We start from the raw sequence: 27,846 nt of genomic DNA, 5'->3' as shown, positions 1-27,846 counted from the left end.
AATCCCACCATCTCAGGGATGAGTCTGATAAGCCTCCATTGCACTCCTTCTATGGCAAGTACATCCTTCCTTGGATAAGGAGACCAAAACTGTACATAATATTCTTGGTGCAGTCTAAGGCTCTATAGAATTGCAGAAAGACATCTTTATTCCTGTACTCAAATCCCCTTGTGATGAAGGCCAACATACTATTTGCCACCTAATTGTGTGCTGCACCTGCATGCTAGCTTTTAATGACTCATGAACAAGGACAGCTGGATCCCTTTGTACATCAACACTTTCCAACCTCTCACCATTAAGAAATATTCTACCTTTTTGTTTTTTCTATCCCAAGTGGGTAGCTTCACACTTATTCACATTATGTTCCATTTACTATGTTCTTCCCCACTCCCTTAGCCTGTCAAAATCCCCTTGAAGCTTCCTTTCATCCTCCTCACAGTTTACATTCCCACCTTGTTATCAGCAAATTTGGAAATAGTACATTTGGTCCCCATATTCAAATCATTTATATAGATTGTGAACAGCTGTGGCCTCAGCACTGATCTTTGTGGTACCCCACTAGTAACAGGCTGCCACCGAGATTGACCTGTTTATTCCTTCTCTGTTTTCTTTCTCTTAACCAATTCTCAAGCCATATCAGTATTTTACCCCAATCCTACGTGCTCTGATTTTATTTCCTAACCTCCTGTGTGGGACCTTATCAAAAGCCTTCTGAAAATCCAAATACACCACATCCACCGATTCTCCTTTATGCTACAGGTAACATCCTCAAAAAACTCCAACAGGTTTGTCAAATATGATTTCCTTTTCATAAATCCATGTTGACTCTGTCCAATCATATCATTATTTTCTAAGTGTCCAGTTACCGTATCCTTTATAATAGATTCTAACATTTTTGTTACTACTGACATCAAACTTTTAAGGGTGTGAGTCCCTTGTGGAGTCACACTTAAGTTCGGAGCTGTACTCTGGTCAAACATGAATGAGTGACTCAATACCAAGCAATGTATGAAAACAGTAATCTTTATTAGACAATTATTAAATGATTATTAATGATTAAAAGAAAATGGAAGAAAGGTAACTTTATTAAAAAGAAAAAGAGGAAGGGAAAAACACTTTGTGTGGTGTATTTATATATATATTGAAAGAAAGGAAGAAAGATAACTTTGCATACATATTATACATATTAGATTACAAATGCATACAATTACACACTGTATTACAAATGTTAACCCCAAATTGGTCCACTCAAGACAGCTCCCCAAAATGGTGAAATTCTTCTAGGTTCATACATCACCAAGGGGAGATTGTTCCCCATGTTGGGTGGGCCGAGTGGGCACGGGTGCGGACCCGATCGCTGCCTGCGATCGGGTCCGTGCTGCTATTTTACACAGGTGGGCCAATTAAGGCCCGCCCAATGCATTCCTCAACTCCTGAGGATAGCGGGAATGGGCGGTCAGCGGTGGGCATGCGTAGACCGCCAAGTCCAATGTCAGCCTTTGCAAGGCTGCTCACAGTGGCCAGCAGACGGGCTCACCAGAGGGCTTCTGTTGAGCACGCAAGCCTGGAGGGTAGGCCAGTGGAGCAGGCCAGGCCGGAGGGTAGGGCAGTGGGGCTGGCCAGGCTGGAGGGTAGGGCAGCAGGGCAGTGTGCCCCTAGGTTTTCAGATGAGTGCCTAGCTGCCCTCCTGGAGGAGGTGGCAGCACGGCAGGAGGTCCTGCTTCCAAGGGATGGGAGGCAGAGGCCTCCCCACCTGACCAAACGTGTGTGGGAGGAGCTGGCCGAGAGCATGAGCTCCTATGATGCACATGGGTCCAGTGCCGCAAAAGATTAAACGACCTCCTGCACTCGGGAAGGGTGAGTACCATGTTGGCTGAGATCACAAAATGCAGCCGTCACTCTTTCCTCTCCAGCAACTCTGAGTACAGTTACAGCGTGGAATCCTTCACAGCATGTATCCCTCACTGGGTAGGCCAGCAGATATTGCCCATGCCTAGTTCACCCTGAGAGGGTTGAGTTGAGATGGGTTCTGCACCCTTATCATGTGTGACACACCCAGAGTATAGAGTGGGGGTGAAATAAGGATCTGCACCTAGGCGGGGTGCTGGAACTGGGAAGCATGTCAAAGTCAGGATGCTAAAATGCTGACAGGGAGCTTCCAGGTGGCGGAGCACCAATTCATCTGCTGGCCTTTGCATTCCACGTGCTTGTGCCTCCTTGTGGTGCCACATGTGATGGAGGCAGCTTTTGGGCAAGGGTATGGTCAGCCCTGGCTTCTTTGCGTGAGTGTGCAGCAGCTGCTGGGTAATGAAGAACTAGAGCACTGCATTGTCTCACTCTAGTTGGGTTGGCAGGGATGCAATGGGAATCCAGGTATGGGCTGGTCTAATCAATGCTCTTCTCTCCTTTTCAGGAGAAGATTGCACACAATTCTGCCAAGCGGATGCGGACATGCAGAGGCCAGGCTCAGTTGGCCACCCTGACTCCTTTTGAACAGCAGGCCATGGATCTAGAGAGGTGCCATGCCCACCAGGTCCACCGGTGGTGGTGAGGCTGGGGTGCCATGGGGAGTTATGTTTGCCGAGCACTGAGGTCACCATGTGTGTCCCAGCAGCCATGGCACTGCTGACTGTTCAGTGATTGAAGTTTGCAACATGGGTTGACCATTGAAAATGGCAGGACAAGCGCATGATGATCTGGGGGAACGGCATGCAAGTTGACATTGTCTGCACTGTAACTAATCAAATTATAGGAAGGATGTGATTGCACTGGAGGGGGGGTGCAGAGGAGATTCACCAGGATGTTGCCTGTGATGAAACATTTAAGTTATGAAGAGAGGCTGGATAGACTTGGGTTGTTTTCATTGGAGCAGAGAAGACTGAGGGGTGACCTGATCGAGATGTATAAGATTATGAGGAGCATGGACAGGGTGGATATGGAGCAGCTGTTCCCCTTAGCTAAAGGGTCAGTCACAAGGGGGCATAAGTTCAATGTGAGGGGCAGGAGGTTTAGGGGGGATGTGAGGAAAAAACTTTTTTACCCAGAGGGTGGTGACGGTCTGGAATGCACTGCTTGGGAGGGAGGTGAAGGTGGTTTGCCTCACATCCTTTAAAAAGTACCTGGATGAGCACTTGGCATGTCATAACGTTCAAGGCTATGGGCCAAGTGCTGGTAAGTGGGATTAGGTAGGTAGGTCAGGTGTTTCTCACATGTCAGTGCAGACTCGATGGGCCGAAGGGCCTCTTCTGCACTGTGATTCTGTGAAATGTCCTTGTTCTTCCTTTCAGCATCAGCGGAGCAGGACCAGGAGGAGGAAGCAGAGGGGCCACCTCTAACACCTGAGGGCACAGAACAAATCGACTCTTCAGCGTCACACCAGCTCTGTCAGGCAGGCACTAGCACCCTGGTGGGAATTAGATCTTCGGCTCGTGCTCTGGGGCATGGCAGTGAGGGCACTTCATACTCATTGAGGTGCGGGCAGACACAGAGAGTGCCCAGGGCGCCGGCAATTGGATGACTGCTGGGGACCAGACACATGCTCGGTTGGTGGCTGATGGTGTGCCTCTGGAGTCTTCTATGAGGCAGCAAACACTGGAAGTGCAGCAGGGTATGCAGGAGTATCTGGCAGAGATACATGAGACAATGTGTGCTGGAGGAGTCCACGCGGAGCATTACCGATGCAATGAGCCTCATTGCTGAGCATCATGCTTCCTCCATGGAGAGAGTGGCGACTCTCGTGGAGGGGCTCCTCCAGGAGAACAATCAGGGTCTCCTGGGGTTGCACTCGGACCTACAAGCCCTCACAGCAGCATCGACCTCAGCTGGTCAGTGCCCGTGTGGGAGATGGTTTGGGCACCAAGTATCCCAGCTCAGTGCCCATCCACCTAAAGTAAACTGGGATGACAGCTGCCTGTCATCTCTGCGGGCTCCTCTCAGGGTGCTCTAGATGAGGGCAGCACCTCCTCCACCCCTCTGTCAGTGACTGTGGCATCTGATGAGGCTGCGGTGACTGGGGAGATGCCAGCTATGGAACTGGCTGCTCCCTCCCAGGCAGGGCCTTCAAAGGCCGCCATGGTCATCGAGGCCAACAGGACAGCACAGCGAGCAGGCTGTCTCAGATGTCAGTGCCAACGAGGGGACAGCGCCTAGATGTAGCACCTGTAAGCGTAAATTTAAGGAACGTTAGGCACACCACGGGTTTCTCACTGGTGCTTTTATGTTGCCCCATATTAGTTCACTTAAGACTTGGTGTGATGTGCAACACCTCTTTTTTGGTTTCTGAAGTTACTTTTGTAATCTCATTAAGTTTTGATATGTAATCCTGGCTCAGGGTGATTCCTTACTTCTGCAGGTGGACGGGAACCCATGATGTCATGATTGAGTTGTTTGACATTGAACTTTATTTGCAAGGGTCTTAGATAATGTTCCTTTCGAGGCAGATATAGCACTCAGGCATCGAGTATGGAGCCTGCAGCCCTAGCGTGTGTAGAAGCTCCATCTGTGGTGTACTAGCTGAAGGTTCTTTGGATTAAAGCCTCTTGGGTGTCCCTGCGTCCCTGGAGTTAGCGTCTACACCTCAGGGTTCTCCTGTGCGTGCTCGTCCTCGGACTCACTGCTGGACTTACCTGGAGCAACTGCGTCTACATCTTTTTTGTCCACCACGTCGCTCCTTTCCAGTGCCAGATTGTGGAGAGCGCAGCATGCAACCACTATCAGCGACACGTGATCTGGGGGATACTGGAGTGCGCCCCCTGAACGGTCCAGGCACCGGAAGTGCATCTTGAGAAGACCGATGGTTCTCTCCACCACAGCCCTTCTGGAAGGGTGGCTCCTATTGTACCGCTGTTCAGCCTCTGTTCTTGGATGGCGAAGAGGCGTCATGAGCCACCTTCTGAGAGGATAGCCCTTGTCACCCAGCAGCTATCCTTCCAGCCGGGCTGGAGCACCGAGGAGCCCCGACACCTGGGATTGTCTGAGGATGTAGGCGTCGTGGGAGCTGCCGGGTACCTTGCACAGACTTGTAGAATCTGCATCCTGTGATCACACACTATCTGCACGTTCATGGAGTGGAAGCCCTTTCTGTTGACGAAGGCACCGGGCTCACCTGCTGGCGCCTTGATGACCACATGTGTGCAGCCTATTGCAACCTGGACAGGGGGGAAGCCAGCAATCGCTGCGAAGCCTCTGGCTCGCTGTGTCTCGCTTGCTTCGTTCCAGTGGCAGTGGATGAAAGTCAATGCACACCTGAAACGAGCGTCTGTCACCTGCTTGACACAACTGTGGACAGCTGACTGGGAGACTTCGCAAAGACCCATGGAAAGAGCCGGAGGCATAGGTGTTGAGGGCAGCTGTGATCTTTAGCGCCACTGGCATGGGGTGCCCACCCACACAGTTGGCACAGATCTCTGGGCCTATCATCTGACAGATACAGGTGACTGTCTTCCTTGAGAGATGGAGCCTCTTGCGGCACTGCATCTCAGACATATTGAGGTAGCTGCTTTGCCACCTGTATACCTTGGCAGCAGGATAGTGGCGTCGCCTGCAGCCCCTTCCACCATGGACTTCCTTTTGGCCTTGTGCCCCTTGTGCCTGCACCTCTCCTCCCAAAGGCGGCTCCCCTGGAGGCTGAATGTGGACTTCTGGCCTCCTCTCCCTTCTGGCCCTCCCTTCCTACTCAGAGGAGGTGTCTCCAGTGGAGAGCACAACTCCCATTCCCAGGCTAAGGGAAGGCTTCCTGAAACCTGCAGGCCCCAAAAATGATCTTTACTGTAGAGTGCTGACCTGAAGGTTGTTACTCCTGTCCACGCAGCTGTTATGAGTTTTGAAGTATTCCAGCTCACACAGGCAAGTATCAGTAACTCTCGCAATTAAATATCTAACAGATTCCATTCACAACCCCACTCACCCCTCTTATCCCTCCCGTGGATGAGGTTTATACAAATGTCTCCTATCCGCCTGCCCGTTGCGCCCGTGTGATGTCTGAAGATCACACGGGCCCCGAAAAATTGCAGTCAGTTGCTGCCTCAAGGGCCTTAACTGGGTGTTTAAATACTGGTGGGTGTGCATCCGAGAACATCGTGCACCCACCCCCTAAATCTCGCGATGGTGCGCAGTGACATTTTACGTGGCGGTGTGCAGGAAAATCCAGGCCCAAGTCTCCAAATAACCTTGCACGGAGGTGGGCACTCCAGTTAGTCACTCTGTCGATGGCCTTTCCCCCCGTAATCTTGAGTGGTTGACTAATTCATTCCAGCTGCAGCTCCAAACATTGGATACTGTGCCCCTTTAAGTGCAATTTTTGGCTCGATTCCAGCCTCTCAAGGCTTCTATGCAGACTTTCTCAAAATATGGGTCTGGTAAACATGAGATCTTGTCAAATTCTCTTCACAGGCATGGCAAGGCTTTGCAGACTTCAAATATTCAAGTTGTTTATGCATCTTTTGATGGTGTCCCCCACCTGCCATCAGTTAAGTTGTGTGTCCATCAGTCAAACTCCATCTCCTGATTCCATGCCATAGTAGACCACCCCACATGCAAGGTTACTTATTGTCCTGGCTTGTAGTTCAAGGGTCATCGAACACAGCAAGATAATGATTTCTGCTTAAACGAAAACAACTTTTATTTTAGTATGTCTAGCTTGAAAAGGGAAGACAGAATACCAGTTGCGAACATTAAAAAAAAACAAAGTTGGGGAAAACAAGTCCAAATTTACTAATATCACTACTGATTACAATTGATTAATTATTTTATTTAAAGCACAATCACCCTTAATTCATAGACCTTGATTTAAAACTAACTTTATATATTCAATACAGTCTTAATACAAGTTTTCTTAAAATCAAGAACAAAGCAGAAATAAAATGCAAAAATACAAAATTGCAAAAAATAGTGGCTTCAGGCTTGCATACTAACAGGTCTATAGTTCTCCATTGTTTCCATCCCTTCATCCTTTTTACATAATTTACATTATATTTGCTACTTTCCAAATAGCAGGAACCTTTCCAGAATCTATAGAACTTTGAAAGATAACCAATCAATGCATCAACTATCTCGATATCCATCTCCTTCAACCCTCTTGGATGTAGGTCACCAGGATGGAAGAATGAGGATGGTGATTTGACTGATTTTGTTTCCAGAGCTTTCATGTTCTTTTTCTGAAGAGCGCTCTGAAGGTGGTTATTATTTTGTATAATTTATAGGCTATGCAATTAAATGCCTGCATCACCATTGTCAAATATACATGCTTTCATACAAGGGTCAGAGAAACTGGAAGGATAAATTTGACACCCCTTCTCTGGTTGGTTTATTCAATGGCTTAGCACTCAACTTTGCTTCTAGGACCACTGCCACAAATAGACTTTAAAGCAAATTGTTGTAGCGTAGGAACAGCATGAAACTCTCTGATATACCGCAGATTTTGGAATAAAGACAGTGCTTCTTTCAAATCTTGATTTGAAATAAAACTCCGTAGCATTCATGGATTGTTTTGTGTGTTGTCAGATAGTCTACTAGGAAGCTTGGCACATTGTGAAAGGAATATAGAAGACAGTCCCCATTAGACTTCCTTTGGAGCCTGCATGGATTTCGAATTCAATTTTTATTGCAGGCTAATATGCCCACCCTTTTGCATTATTATGTTCTTTGATCTTAAATTCCTAACATGGAAAACAACTTTGCTGGTTTGTCTTTTTTTCAGTCCAGATTACAATGAATTTCCAACAGTCAACTTTGATTAATTGTACCTCATTTGGCATGAGAATAGATCAGTATGATTAACTTATTTTACGGAATGACCTAGAATTATGATTTCTCAAATAATCATTTTATTTGCTGTATCCATTTGCACAACTAGATTGTTGTTCATTTTATGTGCAGCATTCACTTTTGTGGACTATTCACTAACCATGCTAGTCAAATTGTTAGTGGAGTAGCACATTGTAGGAAATATTGAGAGGCAGTTGACATTAGTCTAAATTCTGTTTCAATCTTGAGCATTTTAATGTAACTAACATCTATAAAATTGTCATATGATGCGTGTCTGCATTTCTCACTTTTCTCCAAATGCTTCTTTTTGGAGCTACTAAATAAGATTTGTATTTTAATATATTTAGTTTGAATGCAGGGATTTTATTTTGCCTGAAAGTACTACCCTTCTCTAAAGACATGAATTGATTCAAAATCTCAGTTGTATGTTTAGAAAGTTATAATAAAGAAAAAAATTAGATTGCTAACTTTGTAAGATTACCTTCATTCTTCAAATGGAAGCACCTTCTACATACCTGTACAATAGACCCTTTCAGTTTCTTTTTTGGCAAAATCTGTTATATACATAGTTACAAGCTGTAATAAATACACTAGTGGCTATTAAGTGGAGGATGTTTCCATTCTAAAAATGAAACTTACCCTGCAGGAGAGGCAATTTGATTTTATAAAGTTGTTTGCTTCTGTTGGTAGTTTCACTAATTTTCTTTACTTTTTCTATAAGACTGAGGCTGGAATTTTCACAATTTTTTTGTTTTTATAGCAAACAATCAGCTAGAATTCTGCTGCCATATGCTAAGAGGAACAATAGACCCTAAAGAACTGCCTGTATATGAATATGTAAAATTCATAGGGAATTTAAAATGTCTGAATAACGGTAAGTTGTTTTTAAAAAATTAATCTGCGCAATTGATTTTCTATGCGATGTTTGCTATACTTGCACTGTTTTTACAAGCTTTAATACGTACAAGAGGATTAAAAACAAAATGTACAGTGATCTGGTTTTTGTTTTTAGTTAAAAATTTCACTTGTCATGTATTTATCAATCCTGTAGCATATCATATTGGGGGTTTCATTGCTAACGTGTACTTAAAACCATCACCTGATTCCTTGAGTTTAAAAGAAAAATGAAACTAACAATATGCGAACTGATCAAGAGCATTTTATTTTCATTTTTCCACCCTGTGTTTATGTGTGAGAATTCAGGTTGTTGGAATTAGATTGCAAGGTTAAAATGCTCAGCTATGTGCATAAGTTAAGTAGTTACAATAACGAAAATCTGAAGTATCTTAGCAACATCCAATTGTTCAGTTTGCTTCTAATATTAATTCTGCAGTTTGCTTTAGCCCTTTATCTCAGTGATCGTCAGAGAGGGAGAGTACAATTAGTAAGGCTGTTGGAATAGAGGCAAATAGTATAGCTGAAATTTTAAAAAAATATTATCTCAGGAGGAAAGGAAATAAAGAGGCAATGAAAGATAGAAAAACTGTTGAGGGGCCAAGGGAGAGTGAAAAGATAAATGAGAAGTCTGAAAATAAATAAAAATCAACATACCAAAAAGAAAACTAGAGTAAAGATTAAATGATTTACATGTGAATGACAGACCATTCAAATTAGAATTGGAGAATTAGAAGTGCTAATGAAACGAATGTAACAGAGAAGTGCCTTAGGTTTGTACAGGACTGTAGAATTTTATATTCCTGGCTGTAACATTTTCAGGAGCGATTGAGGGAAAAAGAGGAATAGAGTGGTATTTTCTATCACAAGGGAGTTTGTTTTAACACCAAATCCATATGAACAGAGTTAAGAAATGGGAAGAGAAACGTAACAGAGCATCAAACAATGGAGGCAAGATAGAGGGGGAAATCTACAGATAGTTGAGAGATATGTGTAAAATAAAAGGCGAGTGATATTGGGTAATTTTAACTATCCAGATATAGATTGGAATAAAAATAATGCATGTGGTCAAAATAGAATGCACTAGGACTGCTTCCTAGATCATTACAGAGGAGAAGATTTTCTAATTTAGCTCTAGTTGGATAAATAAATGTTTTGAGAGTAGTAGAACAATTAGAGAATCACAACTAGAACATAACTAGATTTATTGTGAGGTTAGAAAAAGCTTCTGAAGAATCAAAGATTAGGCTACTTGATGGAAAAAAGGCAAAATTCAGAGAAACAATGTGGAAAGTAGTGCAAGCTAAATGAACAGCAAACAGGTTGACTGATCAGCAGTGAAAAATCTTCAAATATGAGATGAGTTAAATAAGTAGAAAATTAAAACATTCCTACAAGTCAAAAAGAATGGACTGTACTGAAATATCAGCCTGGGTTATGCGCTCAAGTCTCTGGATTGGGGAACGGACCCACACAGCCTTCTGACTTGAAGATGAGGGTGCCATCACCGAGCCAAGGCAGTAGAGTAAGAGAGACAGTATAGAGTTTGGATAACAAGTTCAAAGATAGGGGTAATAATGGAAGTGAATAGTAGTAGTAGTGGTAGTGAGACGATGATAGGAAGAGGAGAGAGCAGCAATTAGGCAAAGACACAGGGAGCACTATGGAAGAGAGATGATGGAGAAAAGCACAACTGATGGCAGAAGGAATGGAAAGAAAGCAACTGATAGCTACAGGCCCCATTTTAGAAAATGCAGCACACCGCCCTCTGACTCCTCCCTCTCCCACACTGTTACATCACCTTCCACAATAATCTCACTTAAAGTTTGCAACTTTAAACCAGTTTAATTTTGTGCTCATTGTTCAAATTAGATGATTCCCTCCTATATCTGTATATTTCTTAACATTTTAAAGATTTATATAATATTCTTTCTCAATCATTCTTCCTCTAATGAAAACAAATTAAATGTGAATCTGTGCCTAATATATAGTCCTCGTCCTGAAATCTACCTTTTCTCTCGATTTTCCTTAATAAACTCCTTTGAAGTTTAGGTATCTGAAATTGTACACAACTCTAAAATCAAAGTGGATGAAACAAAAAGTTTAATTTGTGATTTTTTTTTAAACTGATTTTCACAGGTGATCCTGGTTGTGTGATGCATTTTTAACATTATTTAGACTTTTTCATTTCCTATCTTACTGATATTTTTATTTCTCCTTTTATTCACCAACTGTCAAATTATAACTGTTTATTTAATTCTGTGTCTACTTCTACGCGAAATGGATTTGAAGGAGTTATAGTAAAGCCAACTTATGAAGAAAGAGTTTGCTTTGTAGCAACTGTCAGATTAGCCACACCACAATTTATTAAGGTACGAACATAATTTATATGAGTGCAATGTCTTGATTTTGGTTGCTTGCCAGTCTTACAATATGAATATGCTAATGCTTTCAGCTGCTCCATTTTTGCATAAGGCAACATTTCCTCAAATTGTTTATTTTTCAAATATAGGAAATGTGCACTGTTGAAGAACCAAATGAAGGATTTACATCAAGACACAGTTTGGAGTGGAAATTTTTGTTTCTTGATCACAGGTGTGTTCTCTGATTTAAAAAAAATCTTTCTAAGAGAATGTGAGAAATAGTTTAAAAAAAACTTATATTTATGTGTTGTCTTTGCCAAAGAAAAATATCTAAAGCACTATGCAGAAGCACGGGTTGGGTATACTGAGCTAAAGTAGAGATTAGGGTGGGGTAGGGAGAGGTGACTATAAGTGTTGTCTAAGATGTGGATTTTAAAAAGTAGACCTCAAAGAATGACAGAGATGCAATAGTTTACCAGAGATTGGAACCCATGTGGCTGAAAACCTCAACGGTGAGGGGAGGAGATGGAGATGGGGTTACAAAAGGCAGAAGAATGGCGAGTTCCAGTTGGGGGAGGCAAGGAGGGTTGGTGCACGGGTGGTGCACTGTTATGTTGAAATGATATGGAAGAGCATAGCAAAGGCAACATTTAAACAGATGAATTAAAATTTAAAATTTGAGTTGTTGAGGTGGGGGTGGGGGGGCGGGAAACGGAGGCAGGAGCCAATGTAGATCAGCAAGAATAGGGATGATAGGCGAGTGGGACCTGGTGTTGTTAAAGATACTATTGACAGAGTTGTGAATGTCCTAGATTGTTGATGCTGGCTAGAAAAGCATTAGAGTAATCATGTCATGAGATTTCAGTTTCAGGAAAACTAAAGGTTAGACAGGGGCAGATGTAAGCTGTCTTTGTGATTTACAAAACATTGGGCAGAATATTGTGCTTGTCGGGCGATTGTGTGCCTGACCTGAACAAACATAAAATTACGCCTGATATTTTGGTCGGTGGGTGCACGTGGGAGATGACAACACGCCTGCTGACAATTATCAAGCCTATTAAGGCCATTAAAGTTGTAATTAAATTAAATTTTTTGCTGCCTGCCTAACCTTATGGTTGGTGGGCAGGCGAAAAGACCAAGCGGCTTTTGGAATTTTTGCAAAACCTTATCCATGGGCCGCATGTTTCAATCAGTGATTTAAAAAAGGATAAAAAATTTTCAAACTAATTTGTCACATGCCCCTGCTTATGTGATAGAGTCACATGAGAGGACATGTTATTAACATTTTAAAATTCTTTACTTTTTATGTTCAAAAAGCTTCAGCTTTTACTGCACACACCCACACGTATGTGCGAAGTTCCATGGTCACCCTGCCCCCCCTGCCACAGGCAGCACTGAGCATGGCAGCACGTGATTCACGCTATGAAATGGTGGTCACGGACCAATCGTGGGCGGTGGTCCAATTCGGGGCCGCTCCTGCTCGCCCCCGCCAAGCCTGCCCGACAACTGGAAGATTCTGGCCATTATGTCAGAAGCTTATTTAAGGGTTGAGATGGTGGCAAAATTGCAGATAGTCTGATTCAGTCTGAGATGGTGGCTAGGAATTGGGATGGAACTGGTGGATAGGGTGGAGCTTGTGGCCAAAGACACTGCATTGACTGTGTCATTAGCTGTGAAAAAAAGATAAATACATATGGGGCAGGATTTTGCCCTTGGCTGGGGTGCTTGGCGGGGCTGGGCGGGGCCAGTCAGGCCAATTAAGGCCTGTCCATCATGGATCGCGAGCGGCGATGCTGAGTGCTGCCTGTGTGGGCGGGGGGAGGAGGGAGAGCCAGGCCTAGCGCGCCGTTCGTGCATGTGTGAGAAAGGGTGCTTCAGTCTCCCTGAGGCACGGAGCTGGGACATGTTTTTAATTCAAAAATAAGGTTTTTGTTTAATGTTTATTTGCTTTAGGAAACCTCATCCCGCTCGTGGATGAGGTTTCTTAAAAATGTAAAGGCCGTTTGGCCTTTTCGCTTGCTCGCCAACCATAAGGTTGGACGGGCAGTGTAAATTTGAATTTAATTAGATTGCTAGTGGCCATAATAAGCTTTTTAGCTGTAGGCGGGCGCGCAGCCGACTCCAGTGTATGCCCACCGAGCGAAATATCGCAAGACTGCGCAATAATGTTGGGCCTCATGCCCGATGTCATTGCGCTTCATTTTACGCTCGAGCATGTCGGGTGCGCGCCCACATGCCGAGTGTAATATTCTGCCCATGAAAAACAATGTGGTCGTTCAGACTATAAAGCATGTTGGTAATCTGGTTTTGCAGGCATTACTACTTGTTGCCTCAATTGATAACCAATCACTCTGAAAAAAATCAGAAAGTATTCAAGGTGCATCTTAGGAATAAACAAAATTAATTTAAAATGGGGGAAAAAAGAGAACATTAGAAGTTGGTTTAAAAACAATGAAAAATGCATGAAGTGAAAGATGAAGATGGAAAATGATTCTTGTGCTTTGGCAACTTAATCGCCAAGCCACTTCAAGCATGGTATTCTGAGGTTGAGTTGATATACTGATTAAATTCATGCTGTATTTTGATATCTTTATATAGACTAACAGAAGTACAGTTCGTTAATATGTTTTAAGAACATATATGGCATATTACTGTTATGCACCTAATTAGTTCTAATTCTTTTGATGGTTGGAGACAAAGGAAACAACACTTTTTAAGGATGAGTTAAAATATGTATACCAAGATAAAGGGATAATATAATCTTGCACTTACATAAAATGTTAAGCTTTTATCTGATCCTTGTGTTTAATCTAGGGCATCTCCAATAATAGGCTATTTACCATTTGAAGTGCTAGGCACATCTGGCTATGATTACTATCATGTGGATGACTTAGAAAAATTGGCAAAATGCCATGAATACTGTAAGTATTTTTTGATAATACATTTGTACCAAAAAGTTAATTGTTAATTATGTTAATTTAAGAATAACGTATTACCTATATTATTGACCATGATAAGTTGAAGTGTTGGTTACAGTGTTGTTAGGAACTAGAGGTAGTTTAAGTAAGTTATTTGTATTTGTGGGTGTTAGGAATGAGTTTTAGTTTTAAGTTTAAATTTAAGTTGTGTTTCTGTATTGGTGTTAAGAAAGGGCGAATCTTGAGTTTTAGTTTCATTTTAAAAGCTGCCTGCAAGTCTGTGGGTTTGTGCATATACCTGCATTTTTAAACAGGTTTTATGACCCTTGAAGCAGAAAACTGGGCTGTTGCCTAGCAACAGGGGGCCCACAAACACTGGGAGAAACAGAATAAAAGCTTTTTAGTTCAGTTGGAACCAGGAGCCAGGAGAAGCTGGACAAAGCAGATGGAACTCTGCAGATAGCAGATATCCCGAAAGAACAGAGAAGTCCCAAAGCCAAGGAGTGGGACATGAAGAAGGAGTCCCAAGAAGACCTTCTAGTCAAAGGAAAAGAATAGGAATCAGGAAAAGGTCCTGTTAAGTGAAGTTGAGAGTGAGAAGCAGAGGAAGGCTCCAAGCTTAAAGGAAGAAAGCTGCAGAATGCAGACTTAAAGCAAAATAGGCTTGCGAGAAGCCAGATGATCTGAGGAGACAGCCAAAGGTTGGTGACTCCTTACAGTGGGCATGTGAAGCAGTAGTGTTCTGTTGGCACACCTGAGTATCTGAGAGAGAGTGCATGGAAAGCAAAGCTTGAATGCATGTGGTGATCTAGGGGAGAGTAACATCGGAAGGAAAGTTCAAAACCCTGGAGGTGGACCTTTGTGTAAGGCCTCTGAGAGAGAGCAGCGTTTGGGAGAGGATTCCAAAGTGAGTTCTTCGAGGGTGGAAATTGGAAACCCTCGTGAAATATTGAATTCAGTGAGATCAGTTGGTTCACTGTGTGACAAGACCCTCATTCTGGGGGAGTTGATGGGAGATCCATAGTATCTGTTTGGGGTGGCTTACTGTGAACATTAAAGTATAAGATAGCTTTTGCAATTTGTGTTATCCTTACAAATCTGTATATATCTGTAAAGGTATAGTTGTGGATGAAGGAGCACTTTAAACGTTTTATTCTTTTAACAAAAAGTTCATCAGCTGACTCGTGACTGTTCAGTAGCCACCTTCCACATTTCTAAACAAAAATTAAAAGTTAGGATCTATCAAGCCGGGGTTCCACACTTGGATCTGGCTTGTCCAGAAATAACATTAGCTGGGTTCATATTAGTGTGTTTTGGGTTAGATGCTTGTCATGTAATTCTAACTAAAAATCTGATTTCTGTGGCGACGTTACTGGGTAGGTTGGTAAGTGAATTATTGGAAAATAGATGGCAATGGTTCTGCTATCAAGATTATTTTGTTGTGGAGTTACTTATGAGTTGATTTAAAGTGCAAACTTCATGATTAAAGGTGTAATACTATTTTTTGTGTGTTTACAGAGAAAAATGTAAAGTATAGTTCTGAAATATATTAATCTGAAAAGTATTAAGTTTTGAAAGAGCAAGACATGATGAGAATATGCAGGGGAGACAAATATCACATCCTAATTTGCGTAGTGGATATTAAGATAAAGTAACATAAAGTAGTAAAAAATATAAACAGAAGCATAAAAACAAATATATTTGTGGGCAGTAAATCCTTGATGGAGTATTTACAATTTAAAAGCATTATTTTGTTTGGGTGAAATTGATTTTAAAAAACGCTTATTTGTGTTGCCCGTATTGAGGAACAAACTATCTCACTACAGAGGTTACTAAGGATGAGATCAGTTTGTCATGCATGTTCTTTCCTGCTGTGATTTTGTTACAGTAAGGACGATTGAACAGATTCACTGGCTATACCACAGCCATTTTGTAGTACCAACACTTGAGTGGAGACAGTGGAATACTGCCTGACATTGATGTCATGGGTCTGGGCTCTAGACAGGTATGGAAAGTCGTTAGTGTACAGTGTTACTGAGTTGGATAAGTAGTTGCAGTTGATGTGTTGTACCCTCAGTAAATGAAATGGATGTAGGAGTCGTTTTGTGCAGAGCTGGAAAGTTGTGTGGGCAAAGAGGTGAGTAGGGATGAATATTGGTGTGTGCGTGGTAGCTTTTTCTTCCTATCTATATTTGAATGAATTACATAGATATTTGAACCAAACAAAAAATATACTATAAATTTTATTCAAGAACCACATTTAAAATGTTATAATACTATTTGCAAAACCATTACAAGTGAAGAAATGCCACTCATTCAGTAAAACTAAGTAAAACTTAGCAAGCAAGTTAAGGAGGAAATTATGATGGGTCTTGAATACATTAATGATCCAGGATGGTAAATACTATAGGACAGAGTTTAATTCTAAAAATAAAGTGCAGTAAAGACTGACCACAGCAACATTGCTAAAGCAGATGGAGCACTGAAATAGAAGAAGTTGATATTTAGAGGAAAGAGAGGATTGTTGATTGGACAATCTTCTTTTTCTTGTGTCCTGCCCAGGAGTGTGAGAAAGGTAGTAGATGAGCAGTAATTAAGTCTTTAAAGGATCTTAGCTTTATGAGTTGTTGGTGCAAAAGAGAAAACAAAACTTCTTGGAAGCATTTTAAGCATAGGAGGAAATTTGGGATTTCATTTAAGGCCAGCGGAGTCTGTGAGGCCAAGAATATTAATAAATGAAGAAGGAATAAGATGATTAATGAAAAATAGAATCATTAACATGACTGTTGACTGGAGTAGGTCATTCATGAGAAGTAACTGACTAGGGAAAGAACCAAGCCAAGAGGTACCACTGAGTGGTGGAAAATATTAGGATGATCTTAAATTACAGTACAGATAGAGGAATCAAAAAGAAAACTATATGGCCTTGAAATTAATTTGGAAGTTTTTGGATGGTGCGATTAATTTAGCTACGTGCAACATCCAAATCTTACAAGACTTTCTAGGAGTTCACATAAAGTACAGATGACATACTAAAGTGTTTGAGAGCAGTCGTATGGTCATGCTGAAAATGCTTTTGGATCAGGAGTTAGAAAAATTTTCAACGTGATGAATTACTTCTAAGCAAATAGTGCCTTTGATAACTTTAGAATGTTCTGAGCTGAGAAGAAACATTGGAAATGGAGCTTTTTATGGGCAAATTTCCAGAGAAAGAAAGGTATTGCTGAAAAAAGAGACATGTCTAAGGTTTTTGTCTTGCTTCGCAGGAATACCGATATAAGGGGGAAAAAACAATTTATACTGTATGTGAAGAGAGTGCTGATTGGTTGGCAAGTGGTGTTGTCATAGAGATGCACCACTGATGGTGACTGACAGTTAACTGCCAAGCATTGTTTGAAATGTAATTGCGCCTGTTTCAGCTAAACAAAATAAGTGACAGCCATTTGCAGGTTTATTCTTCAGGGCAATGCCTTGACCAATCAGGGTCAAGCTGCCTGCTTTAAATTTCAAACTATGCTAACTGTCATTTAGCTGTCAGTTAACTGTCAGTCACCATCAGCGGTGCATTCTCCATGGCAACTAATAATCCAGAGAATTTGAGTTTGAAAATATTGAACTTAGTTTTTAAAAATCTAGATATCAAAAGTTGGTTTCAGCAAAAGTGGTAAGGAATCTGTTGAATTGTCATTAAAAGCCAACCTGTGATTTTTATCTGTTCTCACCTGCATTTGACTCTGTCCTACCCCAATGTGGTTGACTCGAATAATACGAGGACTAAAATGATCAAATTATGAGGTTGCATAAACTAGGCTTGCATTTATTTGAATATAGAATAGTAAAGAATGATCTAATTGAGGTAATTAAGATGAAGGGTTTGTTAGGGTAGACAGAGAGAAACTATTTGCTCTGAACGGGGAATATAATCTTAAATTTAGAGCTAAACCGTTGATGTTGGATGATATTAAAAAGTATTTCTTCATACAAAGGCTGGTGGAAATCTGAAATTCTCCCCCACAAAACCTATTGAACTTAGGTCAGTTGAAAATTTCAAAACTGAGTTTTATAGATTTTTGTCAAGTAAGGGTTTTCAAGGTAATCGAACCAAGTTGACTAGATGTAGAGCTAAGTTGCATATGAGCCGAGATCAAATTTAAGGACAAAATAGGCTTGTGGGCTGAATGGCCTACTACCAATCCTATTAACTGTCTTCCAGTGTAGCCTAGCAAGATGCTTAGTTGCATTAAACAGGAAAACTAAGAATGAGCAATAACTGCTGGCCTTTCCATCCCTTTTTTTTAAAAGAGGCCTATGTTTTCTTCTTTTGCCATTGATACCACCAGAATGACTACTGGTGGGTTCTGGGTACCCAAATGGAAGTAGCCTGTTTACACTCAATTTTCCTGTGTCAGTCAGTAGCATAAATTAGTATGTAAATTTGGACAGATCTAAAGAGCACCTTATAATGTAGTCAATGTAGTGAAAACTGACTAAATTCTACCATTAAGTCGTGTTTCATTTTGAATTGTACAATATAAAGATTGAATAATCAAATAGTTGATGCATGAACAATCATAAATTTGCAATTTGAATGTGTAATTGTGTGTGTCGACTTATTTTTTAATTTTAGTAATACAGTACGGAAAGGGCAGGTCTTGCTACTACAGATTTCTTACAAAAGGGCAACAATGGATGTGGCTTCAGACTCATTATTACATTACTTATCATCAGTGGAACTCCAGGCCAGAATTCATTGTCTGTACTCATACTGTTGTAAGGTAAAAGAACTTCAGCTAATACATTTAGCCTACTTCAACAAGTATTTTTATTGTTATTTGTAATCAAAACCTACTAAGTTATAATTTGTCCCACCCTAATTACTTTTAACATTTGAACAATTAAATTTCAGGTCCCATATAAAAAGATTTACCAAAGAGGAAGAAAAGTCTAGTGAGAGTACTTGATGAAAGTGCTCCCCATTTTTTTCTTGGGAGAAAATGATCCTCTCATTTTAAATCTCTTTGACATTTTTTAAGCTTCAGTACTCAGGAGGGTTGAGATAGTTCTTCAAAAATGTCCTTTCCAATTTGCAACTGGTAATCAACACAATCATTTTATTCCTGCAGATGAACCTCTAGAGAATATTTAGCTTTAACAATTGGAGGTTTGAAGTTTTTCTAAGCCTCCAAGAATTATATATTCATGCTTCAGCAATCTCAGAAAGAAAGACTTGCATTTATACAGTGCCTTTCATGACCACGGAACATCTCTAATTGATTTTTACAGCAAATGAAGCACTTTGAAGTATAGTCAGTGTCGTAATGTAGAAAATGCAGCGGCCAAGTGGTGCATAGCAAGCTCTACAAACAGCAGTTTGATTGAGGGTTAAGTATTGGCCAGGACAATAGGGACCACTTTATGCTGTTCCTCATAATAGTGCTGTAGGATCTTTTACACCCACCCATGTATTATCCAAAGATGGCACCTCTAAGATTTCTCAGCCGTGATTTTTGTGCTCAAGTCCTGGGCCTGAATTTTCCCGTCGGCGATTTGGGGGCGGGGCCCGTTCGCCAATGGGAAAATGATGCGGGATGATGTCGGGAGGAACCCCCGACATCATCCCAGTCCTTTTAAATTTTTAGGAAGGCAGGCGGACAGCGAAATCAGCTGTGCGCTCGCTGACCTGTCAATGGCCAATTAAGGCCATTGACAGGATAATTAAAGACCAGCCCGTCCAGCCTTAAGGCTGGCGGGCAGGCCAGAAGTCCCAGTGGGCTTCTGATAATGCATGAAACCTCATCCACTGGCGGGATGAGGTTTCCTGTCCATTTTTAAAAATTTTAATACGTTTTATGTGATACTTATTAACATGTCCCATCTCGCGTGACATTGTCACATGAGGGGGACATGTTAATAATTTTTTTACTACTCTATTTTTAAAGTTTTTTGGACTGTCAATAATCTCCCTGAGACAGCACTTTGTCTCAGGGAGCAGTGTGCTCTTTGACACTTGGGGAATCCCTCTCCCCCCTGCACAAAAAGCGCATAGCGCTTCCCATCGGGCAGGCCACTGGACGGGCCTTAATTGGCCTGCCCACGCAAAATAGCAGCGGGCCCCATTTCAGTGGCGGGGGTTGGCTGCCTGCCTGCCACCAAGCCAGTGGGGCCCGCACACCCACCAAGGGCAAAATTTTGCCCCTGGAGTGGGACTTGAACCATAATCTTCTGATAGAGAAGCAAGGGTGCTACCAACTGAGGTTGAAGATGGACCTGATCTGTGAGTCAGTGCCAGAAATTCCTTCAAGGCATTTGTGTTTCTGTCTTTTGACATCATTTCTGACAGTCGGACTGTACTTAAACCAATTTAAAGTCAGGACTAACTCTGCTGATGGTTCACAAATGACTAAGAAAGAGGCAATAGTTCTATTGTCATGTTCTTGGCACAGATTGTCATCTGCCATCAGTGTTTGGTGTCTGCCTATTTAAATCAGTAGAAGAAATCCTAACGGCTACAATGTTGGCATCTACCCAATCATGGGAAAATTGCCCGGATATGTACTGTCCACAAAAAGCAGGAAAAACGCAATCTCTCAGTTACTAGCTCATCAGTCTACTTTCAATCATCAACAAAGTAATAACAGGTTTGTCGACACTGCTATTAAGTAGCACTCACTCAGCAATAACCTGTTCACTGATGCTCAGTTTGGATTTTGCCTGGACCAGTTGACTGTTGACTTCATTACAGCCCTGATCCAATTTTTACAATCATCCTAAAATTATAGACAGGAGAAAACCTAATGGTCCATCTAACTTGTCTAACAAAATTGTGATGGGTTATGCATTATAAACCATAGGCTCCCACATCTCCCAGGCCAGAACATATTTTAAAACCCAGTACAATTAGTGGGGAAAATAACATGGAAATTCCTCTCTGACCCACTTAGGTGATTGAAACTAGCCCAGAAGGTCACATTCAGCCTGTAATGACCTACCGCATGATTGCTTTTAATTTTAGAAGATGCCTATCTTTAAGCTAGATCAGGGAGATGCCTCAGGAACAGCATATATTGAAGCTGAAATATAATGTGGATATTATGACACAGTTGCAAATTTTCATTTCTCACGCAGTTATGCAGAAGTACGAGCAGAGAGAAGACGAGAGCTTGGAATAGAAGAGTCCCCATCAGAGATTATTGCTGACAAGGTACACTAATTGAGTACTCAGCAGATGAGTGTTCTGGGTAAATAGTGGGCACACTCGTAGTTCTGAGTTAATTTGAAGAATGCTTGCACATCATTGCTTTTACAATCCAAAACCATAAAATTGTTTTTGTTCTACACCTGTGAAAAATGATACCTTGCATTTGGAGAATTGACTGTTGAAAAAAGGTGATCATTCTGCTAATAAAGAACTATAGGCAAATGTTACTAGAGGTACAATGATAAAATAGGTTAAAAAAATTGTACATTCCAAGAAAATATACATATTGCTACAAACCAAGTTTGTTTTATAGTACTTAGAATATATATATAAAAATCTGAAGTTTAATTTGGTTCAAAGAAACACACCTGCCCAGTGAAGTAAGCAATTCCTAGTATTTGGCCATCAGCTTTCTGCAAAGTGAGAATCTAAATCCTCTTCAGCAGAACTAGTATGAAATCTTGCTGTGTAGTGAATTAGCACCTGTTGCATCTTATCTCCTGACTTAGCTCTTGCGCGTTTGTACATGGTGATTCACCATGTGAAGACCCCTCATCTAGCCAAACCTAGAATGTGTGATAATATCTGAGTTGGTATTTGTAGGCTCAGATCGATTGACAGTGCATCTTCAGGAAGGCATATGAAGGAGAAGGACATGGGTTAGTGTTTAGTGTGATGGGGGAATAGAAAGAGAAGTGGCTGTTGGTTATCATCCTGAATGTGTATACGGTGTGTTAGAATTACAACAGAAAAGGGAGGGTAATGTATAGCAAAACCCTCCAGGTGTGTGATGTTCAGCATGTTTTCATCCACAGCACATATGGCATGCACATGCTCTTGGCCTCCTCTGATCGTAGCCTCTGGTCTCAGTGCATGACCTCCTGCTACAAGAAAGAAGGAAGTGTGCTTAGTAAAAATCAGAGGTGTTTAGAGAATGTGCCCGTCATGACAGAATCATTGGTATGCAATATTTAAAATGTGAGATGCGGAGAAATGAGGGTTGGAATAAGAGTGAGTGTACAAGTGTAAGAGAACGAAGGTGGAGTCAAATATGGTGAAATTATTATAGTAGAGTGAGAGGAAGCAGAGGAGAGGGGAATTACAAATCAAATTGGCAAAGGTCATCTGGAAGGTAAGTTTGTAGAATGCTTTTGTGACAGTTTCCTAGATCAATACTTTGTGGAGTTGTATAGGAATAAAACTTTCAGATCTAGAATTATGTAATGAGGCAGGGTTAATTAGTAACCTCATAATAAAACATCCTTTGAGAAAAAGTGATCATAATAAAATTGAATTCCATATTGTGTTTGAGAGCGACATTCTTGAGTTCAGAACAAGAGTCTTAAACTTAAACAAAGCCAATTACGTAAGTATAAGGAGAGGTCTGGCCGAGGTTGATTGGGCAAATAAACTAAAAGGTAAATTAACTGTGGAAAACATTTATTAAAGAACTATTTCAAAATTTTCATCAAAAATATTGTCTTATTTTAAAAAATAGAAACTCTGTAAGAAAGATTCACTAGTGGCTTACTAGGGAAGTTGAGGATAATATTAGATTAAAAAACAGATCTATAATGTTGTGAAGAATATAAGTAAGTCTGAGGATAGGGATAGCTTTAGAAACCCGCAAAAGATGACCAAAGAATTGCAAATAAATAGAATATGAGCATAACCTAGCTAGAACTATAAAAACAGCTTGTAAGAGCTTTTACAAGTACACAAAAAGGAAAGTAACTAAAGTAAACATTGGTCCCTTAGAGGCAGAGACAAGAGAAATTATCATGGGGAATGAGGAAATGGCAGAGACATTGAACAAATATTTTGTGTCTGTTTTCACAATAGAAGGCACAAATTACTTACCAGAAATAGAGGGTACACAAGGACTAAAAAAAGTGAGGAACTTATAGTAACTAATATCAGATAAAAAAATTAAATATTTGAGAAACTTAAAGGATGAAGCCAATATAACCCTAGGACCTGATTGTCTATATCCCAGGGATCTGAAAGGGGCAGCTGCAGAGATAGTGGACATGTTGGTTATGATTTTCTAAAATTCCCTAGATTCTAGAATGACTCCGGCAGATTAGAAGTTAAGAAATGTAATATCATTACTCAAGAAAGGAGGGAGAGAGAAAACGGGGGACTACAGACTAGTTAGCCTGGTATCACTCATCACAAAAATGCTGGTATCTATTATTAAGGAAGTCTTAACACTGCACTCTGAAAATCATAGTATGATTAGAGAATCAACATAGTTTTACAAAAGGGAAATCATGTTTTGACAAATTTACTAGAGTTTTTTGAGGATGTAACTGATAGGGTAGCTAAAGGGGGATAAAGTGGGCATAGGTATACTTGGATTTCCAAAAGGCATTTAATAAAGTACCTCACAAAAGGTTAATAGGCAAGATAAAAGTTCGTGGAGTTGAGGGTAATATATTAACGTAGATGGAGGATTGGTTGATGGACAGGAAGCAGAGATTTTCAATAAACGGGGCATTTCAACATGGTAGTCTGTAAATAGTGGAGTGCCACAAGGATCAGTGTCTGCTATTTACAATCTATATTGGTGACTGAAACAAAGAAACAAAGTAGGGTATCCAAGTTTTCTGACAGTACAAAGCAAGGAGGGAATGTAAGCTGTGAGCAGGACACAGAATCTACAGAGAAATACAGACCGGTTAAGAGAGTGGACGACAAGGCTGAAGCATTTGTAACCATCTTTGGCCAGACGTGCCAAATGGAAAATCCATCTTGGCCTCCTCCTGAGCTCCACAACATAACATGCCAGTCTTCAGCAAATTTTAATCACTCCACATGATATCAAAAAATGGCTGAAGACACGGGATACTGCAAAGGCCCTCACAACACTCCAGCAATATACTGAAGACTTGTGCTCCCGAACTAGCCACGCCCTTAGCCAAGTTGATCCAGAACAACAATAACACTGCATCTACCCAGCAATGTGGAAAATTCCCTGGGTATGTCCTGTCAACAGAAAGCAGGACAAATCCAACCTGGCCAATTCCCAACCCATCAGCCTCCTCTGGATCATCAGCAATATGGTGGAAGGGATCATCAACTGTGCTATCAAGCAATAACCAGCAATAACTCAGCAATAACCTGTTCACTGACACTCAGTTTGGGTTCCACCAGGGCCACTTAATTCCTGACCTCATTACAGCCTTGGTCCAAACATGGATGAAAGAGTTGAACTCAAAGGCCAGAATCTTCGGCTCGGTGAGCAGGGACGGGGCCCGCTCGCTGATGCGTAAAATGACACGCATGCGCGAAACAGCGCAGCTCCCGACTCAGCCTACACCCTTCATCCGCATAGGGAGCGCACAGCACTTCTGGGTGCGCGTCACGCTGGGCGGGCCTTAATTGGCCCGCCTATGTAAAATGACGGTGCCCAGCCGATCATGGGTGGCGATCGGCTATGCGCCTGCCTGCGCCCACTCCCTTCTAACCCCCCCCGACGGGGAGACAATTCTCCCCAAAAGGTGAGATTAGAGTGACTGTCCTTGACATCAAGGCAGCATTTGACCGTGTGGCATCAAGGAGCTCTGGAAAAACAGAGATCAATGGGAATCGGAGGGTTAACTTTCTACTGGTTGGAATCATACTTAGAATAAAGGAAGGTGGTTGTGGTTGTTAGAGATCAATCATTTCAGTCCCAAGACATGGGTGCAGGAGTTCCTCCAGGTTCCTCCAGTTCCTCCTTGGCCCATCCATGTTCAGCTGCTTCATCAATGACCTTCCCCCATCATAAGGTCAAAAGTGGAGATGTTCGCCGATGATTGCACAGTGTTCAACATGATTTGGGAATCCTCAGATACTGAAGTAGTCCATGTTCATAGGCAGCAAGGCTTTGATAACATTCAGGCTTGGGCTGATAAGTGGCAAGTAACATTCACACCACATAAGTGCCAATCTCCAACAAGAGAGAACCTAACCATCTGCCCATTATATTCAACGGCACTACCATCACTGATTTTACCACTATCAATATCCTGGGATTTCCCATTACCAAAAACTGAATTGGTCCAGCCATATAAATACTGGGGCTGCAAGAGCAGGTCTGAGTCTGGGAATACTGCAGTGAATCACTCAACTCCTGACTCCCCAAAGGCCACCAACCATCTACAAGACACAAGTCATGAGTGTAATGCAATACTCTTCACCTACCTGGATGAATGCAGCTCCAACAACACTCAAAAAGCTTGATGCGTTTCAGGATAAAACAGCCTTCTTGATTGACATCCCGTTTACCACCTTAAACGTTCACTCCTTCTATCACCAATGTATAGTGGCAGCAGTGTGCACCATCTACTAGATGCACTGCAGCACCTCACCAAACTTATAACCTGTACTAGCTAGAAGGACAAGGCAGCAGAAGAATGGGAAAACCACCGCCTGCAATTTCCACACCAAGCCACACACTATCATGTCTTGGAATTATATCCCTGCTCCTTCAATGTCACTAGGTCAAAATCCTGGAACTCCCTTCCTAACAGCATAGTGGGTGTAACAGCACATGGACTGCAGTGATTCAAGAAGGCAGCTTACCACCACCTCCTCAAGGACAATTAGGGATCAGCAATAAATACTGGCCAAATCAGTGATGTTTGCATCATGTGAACAAATAACTAAGAATTCTGGCAGTGTTACAGCTTCATTAGCACAACAATCTTCCTGACAAAGAAATAAGTCTGCAATTAATTGTTGATTATTTGAAGCCATGGGAAACTACAATATAAGACTGCTTAAACAGAATTTGGCAAATGTTTCTTCTACCTAGTGAATTGCTACCTGACCCCCTTTTTATGAGTGATGCTATAGCAAAACTGATAAGATATGCTGAATTGCCAACTGTTAACATGCTGGGGGTTACCAATGACCAGAATCTGAACTGGAGCAGCCAAATAAATATGTGGCTGCAAAAGCAGGTCAGAGACTGGGAATTCTGAGGTTTGTAACTTATCTCTTGGCTCTCCAAAGCCTGTCCACCATCAGCAAAGCACAAGTGAGACATGTGACAAAATATTGTTCACTTGCCTGAATGAGTACAGCTCCAACAACACTCAAGAAGCTCAGCACCATCCAGGACAAATCAGTCCACTTGACTGGCACCCCATCCATGAACTTAAACATTCACTCCTTCTGCCACCATCACATACTGGCAGCAGTGTGTACCACGTACAAGATTTACTGCAGCAACTCACCAAGGCTCCTTCAGCAGCATCTTTCAAACCTACGCCCTCTTCATCTGGAAGGACAATGGCAACAGATGTATGGGAACACCCACCACCTCCAAGCCACACAGCATCCTCTCTTGGAACTAAATCGGCATTCCTTCATTGTCACTGGATCAAAACTTTTCTAATAGCACTGTGGGAGTACCTGCACCAAATGGACTTTTTTTTTATTCATTCATGGGATGTGGGCTTACCTGGCTGGGCCAGTATTTATTGCCCATCCCTAATTGCCCTTGAGAAGGTGGTGATGAGCTGCCTTCTTGAACTGCTGCAGCCCATTTGGTATAGGTACACCCACAGTGCTGTTAGGAAGGGGGTTCCAGGATTTTGACCCAGCGACAGTGAAGGAATGGTGATATATTTCCAAGTCAGGATGGTGAGTGACTTGGAGGGGAACTTCCAGGTGATGGTGTTCCATCTATCTGCTGCCCTTGTCCTTCTAGATGGTAGCAGTTGTGGGTTTGGAAGGTGTTGTCTAAGGAGCCTTGATGAATTCCTGCACTGCATCTTGTAGATGGTACACACAGCTGTTACTGTGCAATGATGGTGGAGGGACTGAATGTTTGTGGATGTGGTGCCAATCAAGTGGGCTGTTTTATCCTGGATGATGTCAATCTTCTTGAGTGTTGTGGGAGCTGCATTCATCCAGGCAAGTGGGGAGTATTCCATCACACTCCTGACTTGTGCCTTGTAGATGGTGGACAGGCTTTGGGGAGTCAGGAGATGGGTTATTCATCACACAATTCCTAGCCTCTGATCTGCTCTTGTAGCCACAGTATTTATATGTCTAGTCCAGTTCAGTTTCTAGTCAATGGTAACCCCCTAGGATGTTAAACTGTAGCGGTCCAAGAAGGCTGCTTCTTTCTACCTTCTTAAGGGCAATTAGAGATGGGCAACAAATGCTTCCTTTGCCAGTGACACCCACATTCCATGAAGGAATAAGAAAAAATGCTTAGCAATACCACGCTGAATGTGATGTATTGAATAACAGACTTTGGGAAGTCAATGATTTGTACAGTAACGCTGATTTATGATACTGAATTGAAAGCACCCAAGGTTAAAACTACTGGTGTACAAGTATGGTTCCAGAACAAGAGCTGGATGATGGGATTTAATGCACAAGTGAACAAGCAGAGCGTAGAATTGAGGGTCAACTTTGTAAAATTGGGTCATATTTGTCAATGCCAAAAATAACTTGCGCATAATGCAGCTAATGTAGTTGTAAATTATTTTTTCAAGGCTGCCTTGTGAACCAAATACCATAAGTATATGTGTAATCATAAATTACACCATATGACTACACCATTTGTGTAATCATAAACTGACAGCAGCTGGCTATTTGCAAAAATCTAAAGTAATCTAGACCTTTGACAGCAGCCAAACCATGATCAGTTCTTTGAAGATTTAAAAATGCTGCATCTCCAACAACAAATATATATGAGTATAGTCAG

At 41.7% G+C, this 27,846-nt stretch overlaps 1 protein-coding gene across 1 annotated transcript in view; it reads left to right on the top strand.

The window, feature by feature from the left end:
- The window catches only part of clocka (clock circadian regulator a), a 166,169-nt gene that overhangs the window by 92,125 nt on the left and 46,198 nt on the right, over positions 1 to 27,846 (top strand). The window contains exons 9-14 of the mRNA XM_041196182.1: positions 8,525 to 8,638; positions 10,951 to 11,030; positions 11,171 to 11,253; positions 13,836 to 13,942; positions 18,567 to 18,714; positions 21,065 to 21,140. Coding sequence (XP_041052116.1) covers positions 8,525 to 8,638; positions 10,951 to 11,030; positions 11,171 to 11,253; positions 13,836 to 13,942; positions 18,567 to 18,714; positions 21,065 to 21,140 — 608 coding nt within the window. The remainder of the gene's footprint in view (positions 1 to 8,524; positions 8,639 to 10,950; positions 11,031 to 11,170; positions 11,254 to 13,835; positions 13,943 to 18,566; positions 18,715 to 21,064; positions 21,141 to 27,846) is intronic.

Source organism: Carcharodon carcharias, chromosome 1 (genome assembly GCF_017639515.1).
Source record: "Carcharodon carcharias isolate sCarCar2 chromosome 1, sCarCar2.pri, whole genome shotgun sequence".
Classification (NCBI taxonomy): domain Eukaryota; kingdom Metazoa; phylum Chordata; class Chondrichthyes; order Lamniformes; family Lamnidae; genus Carcharodon; species Carcharodon carcharias.
The sequence above is the reverse complement of the archived record's forward strand: the minus strand, read 5'-3'. Positions and strand labels throughout refer to the sequence as shown.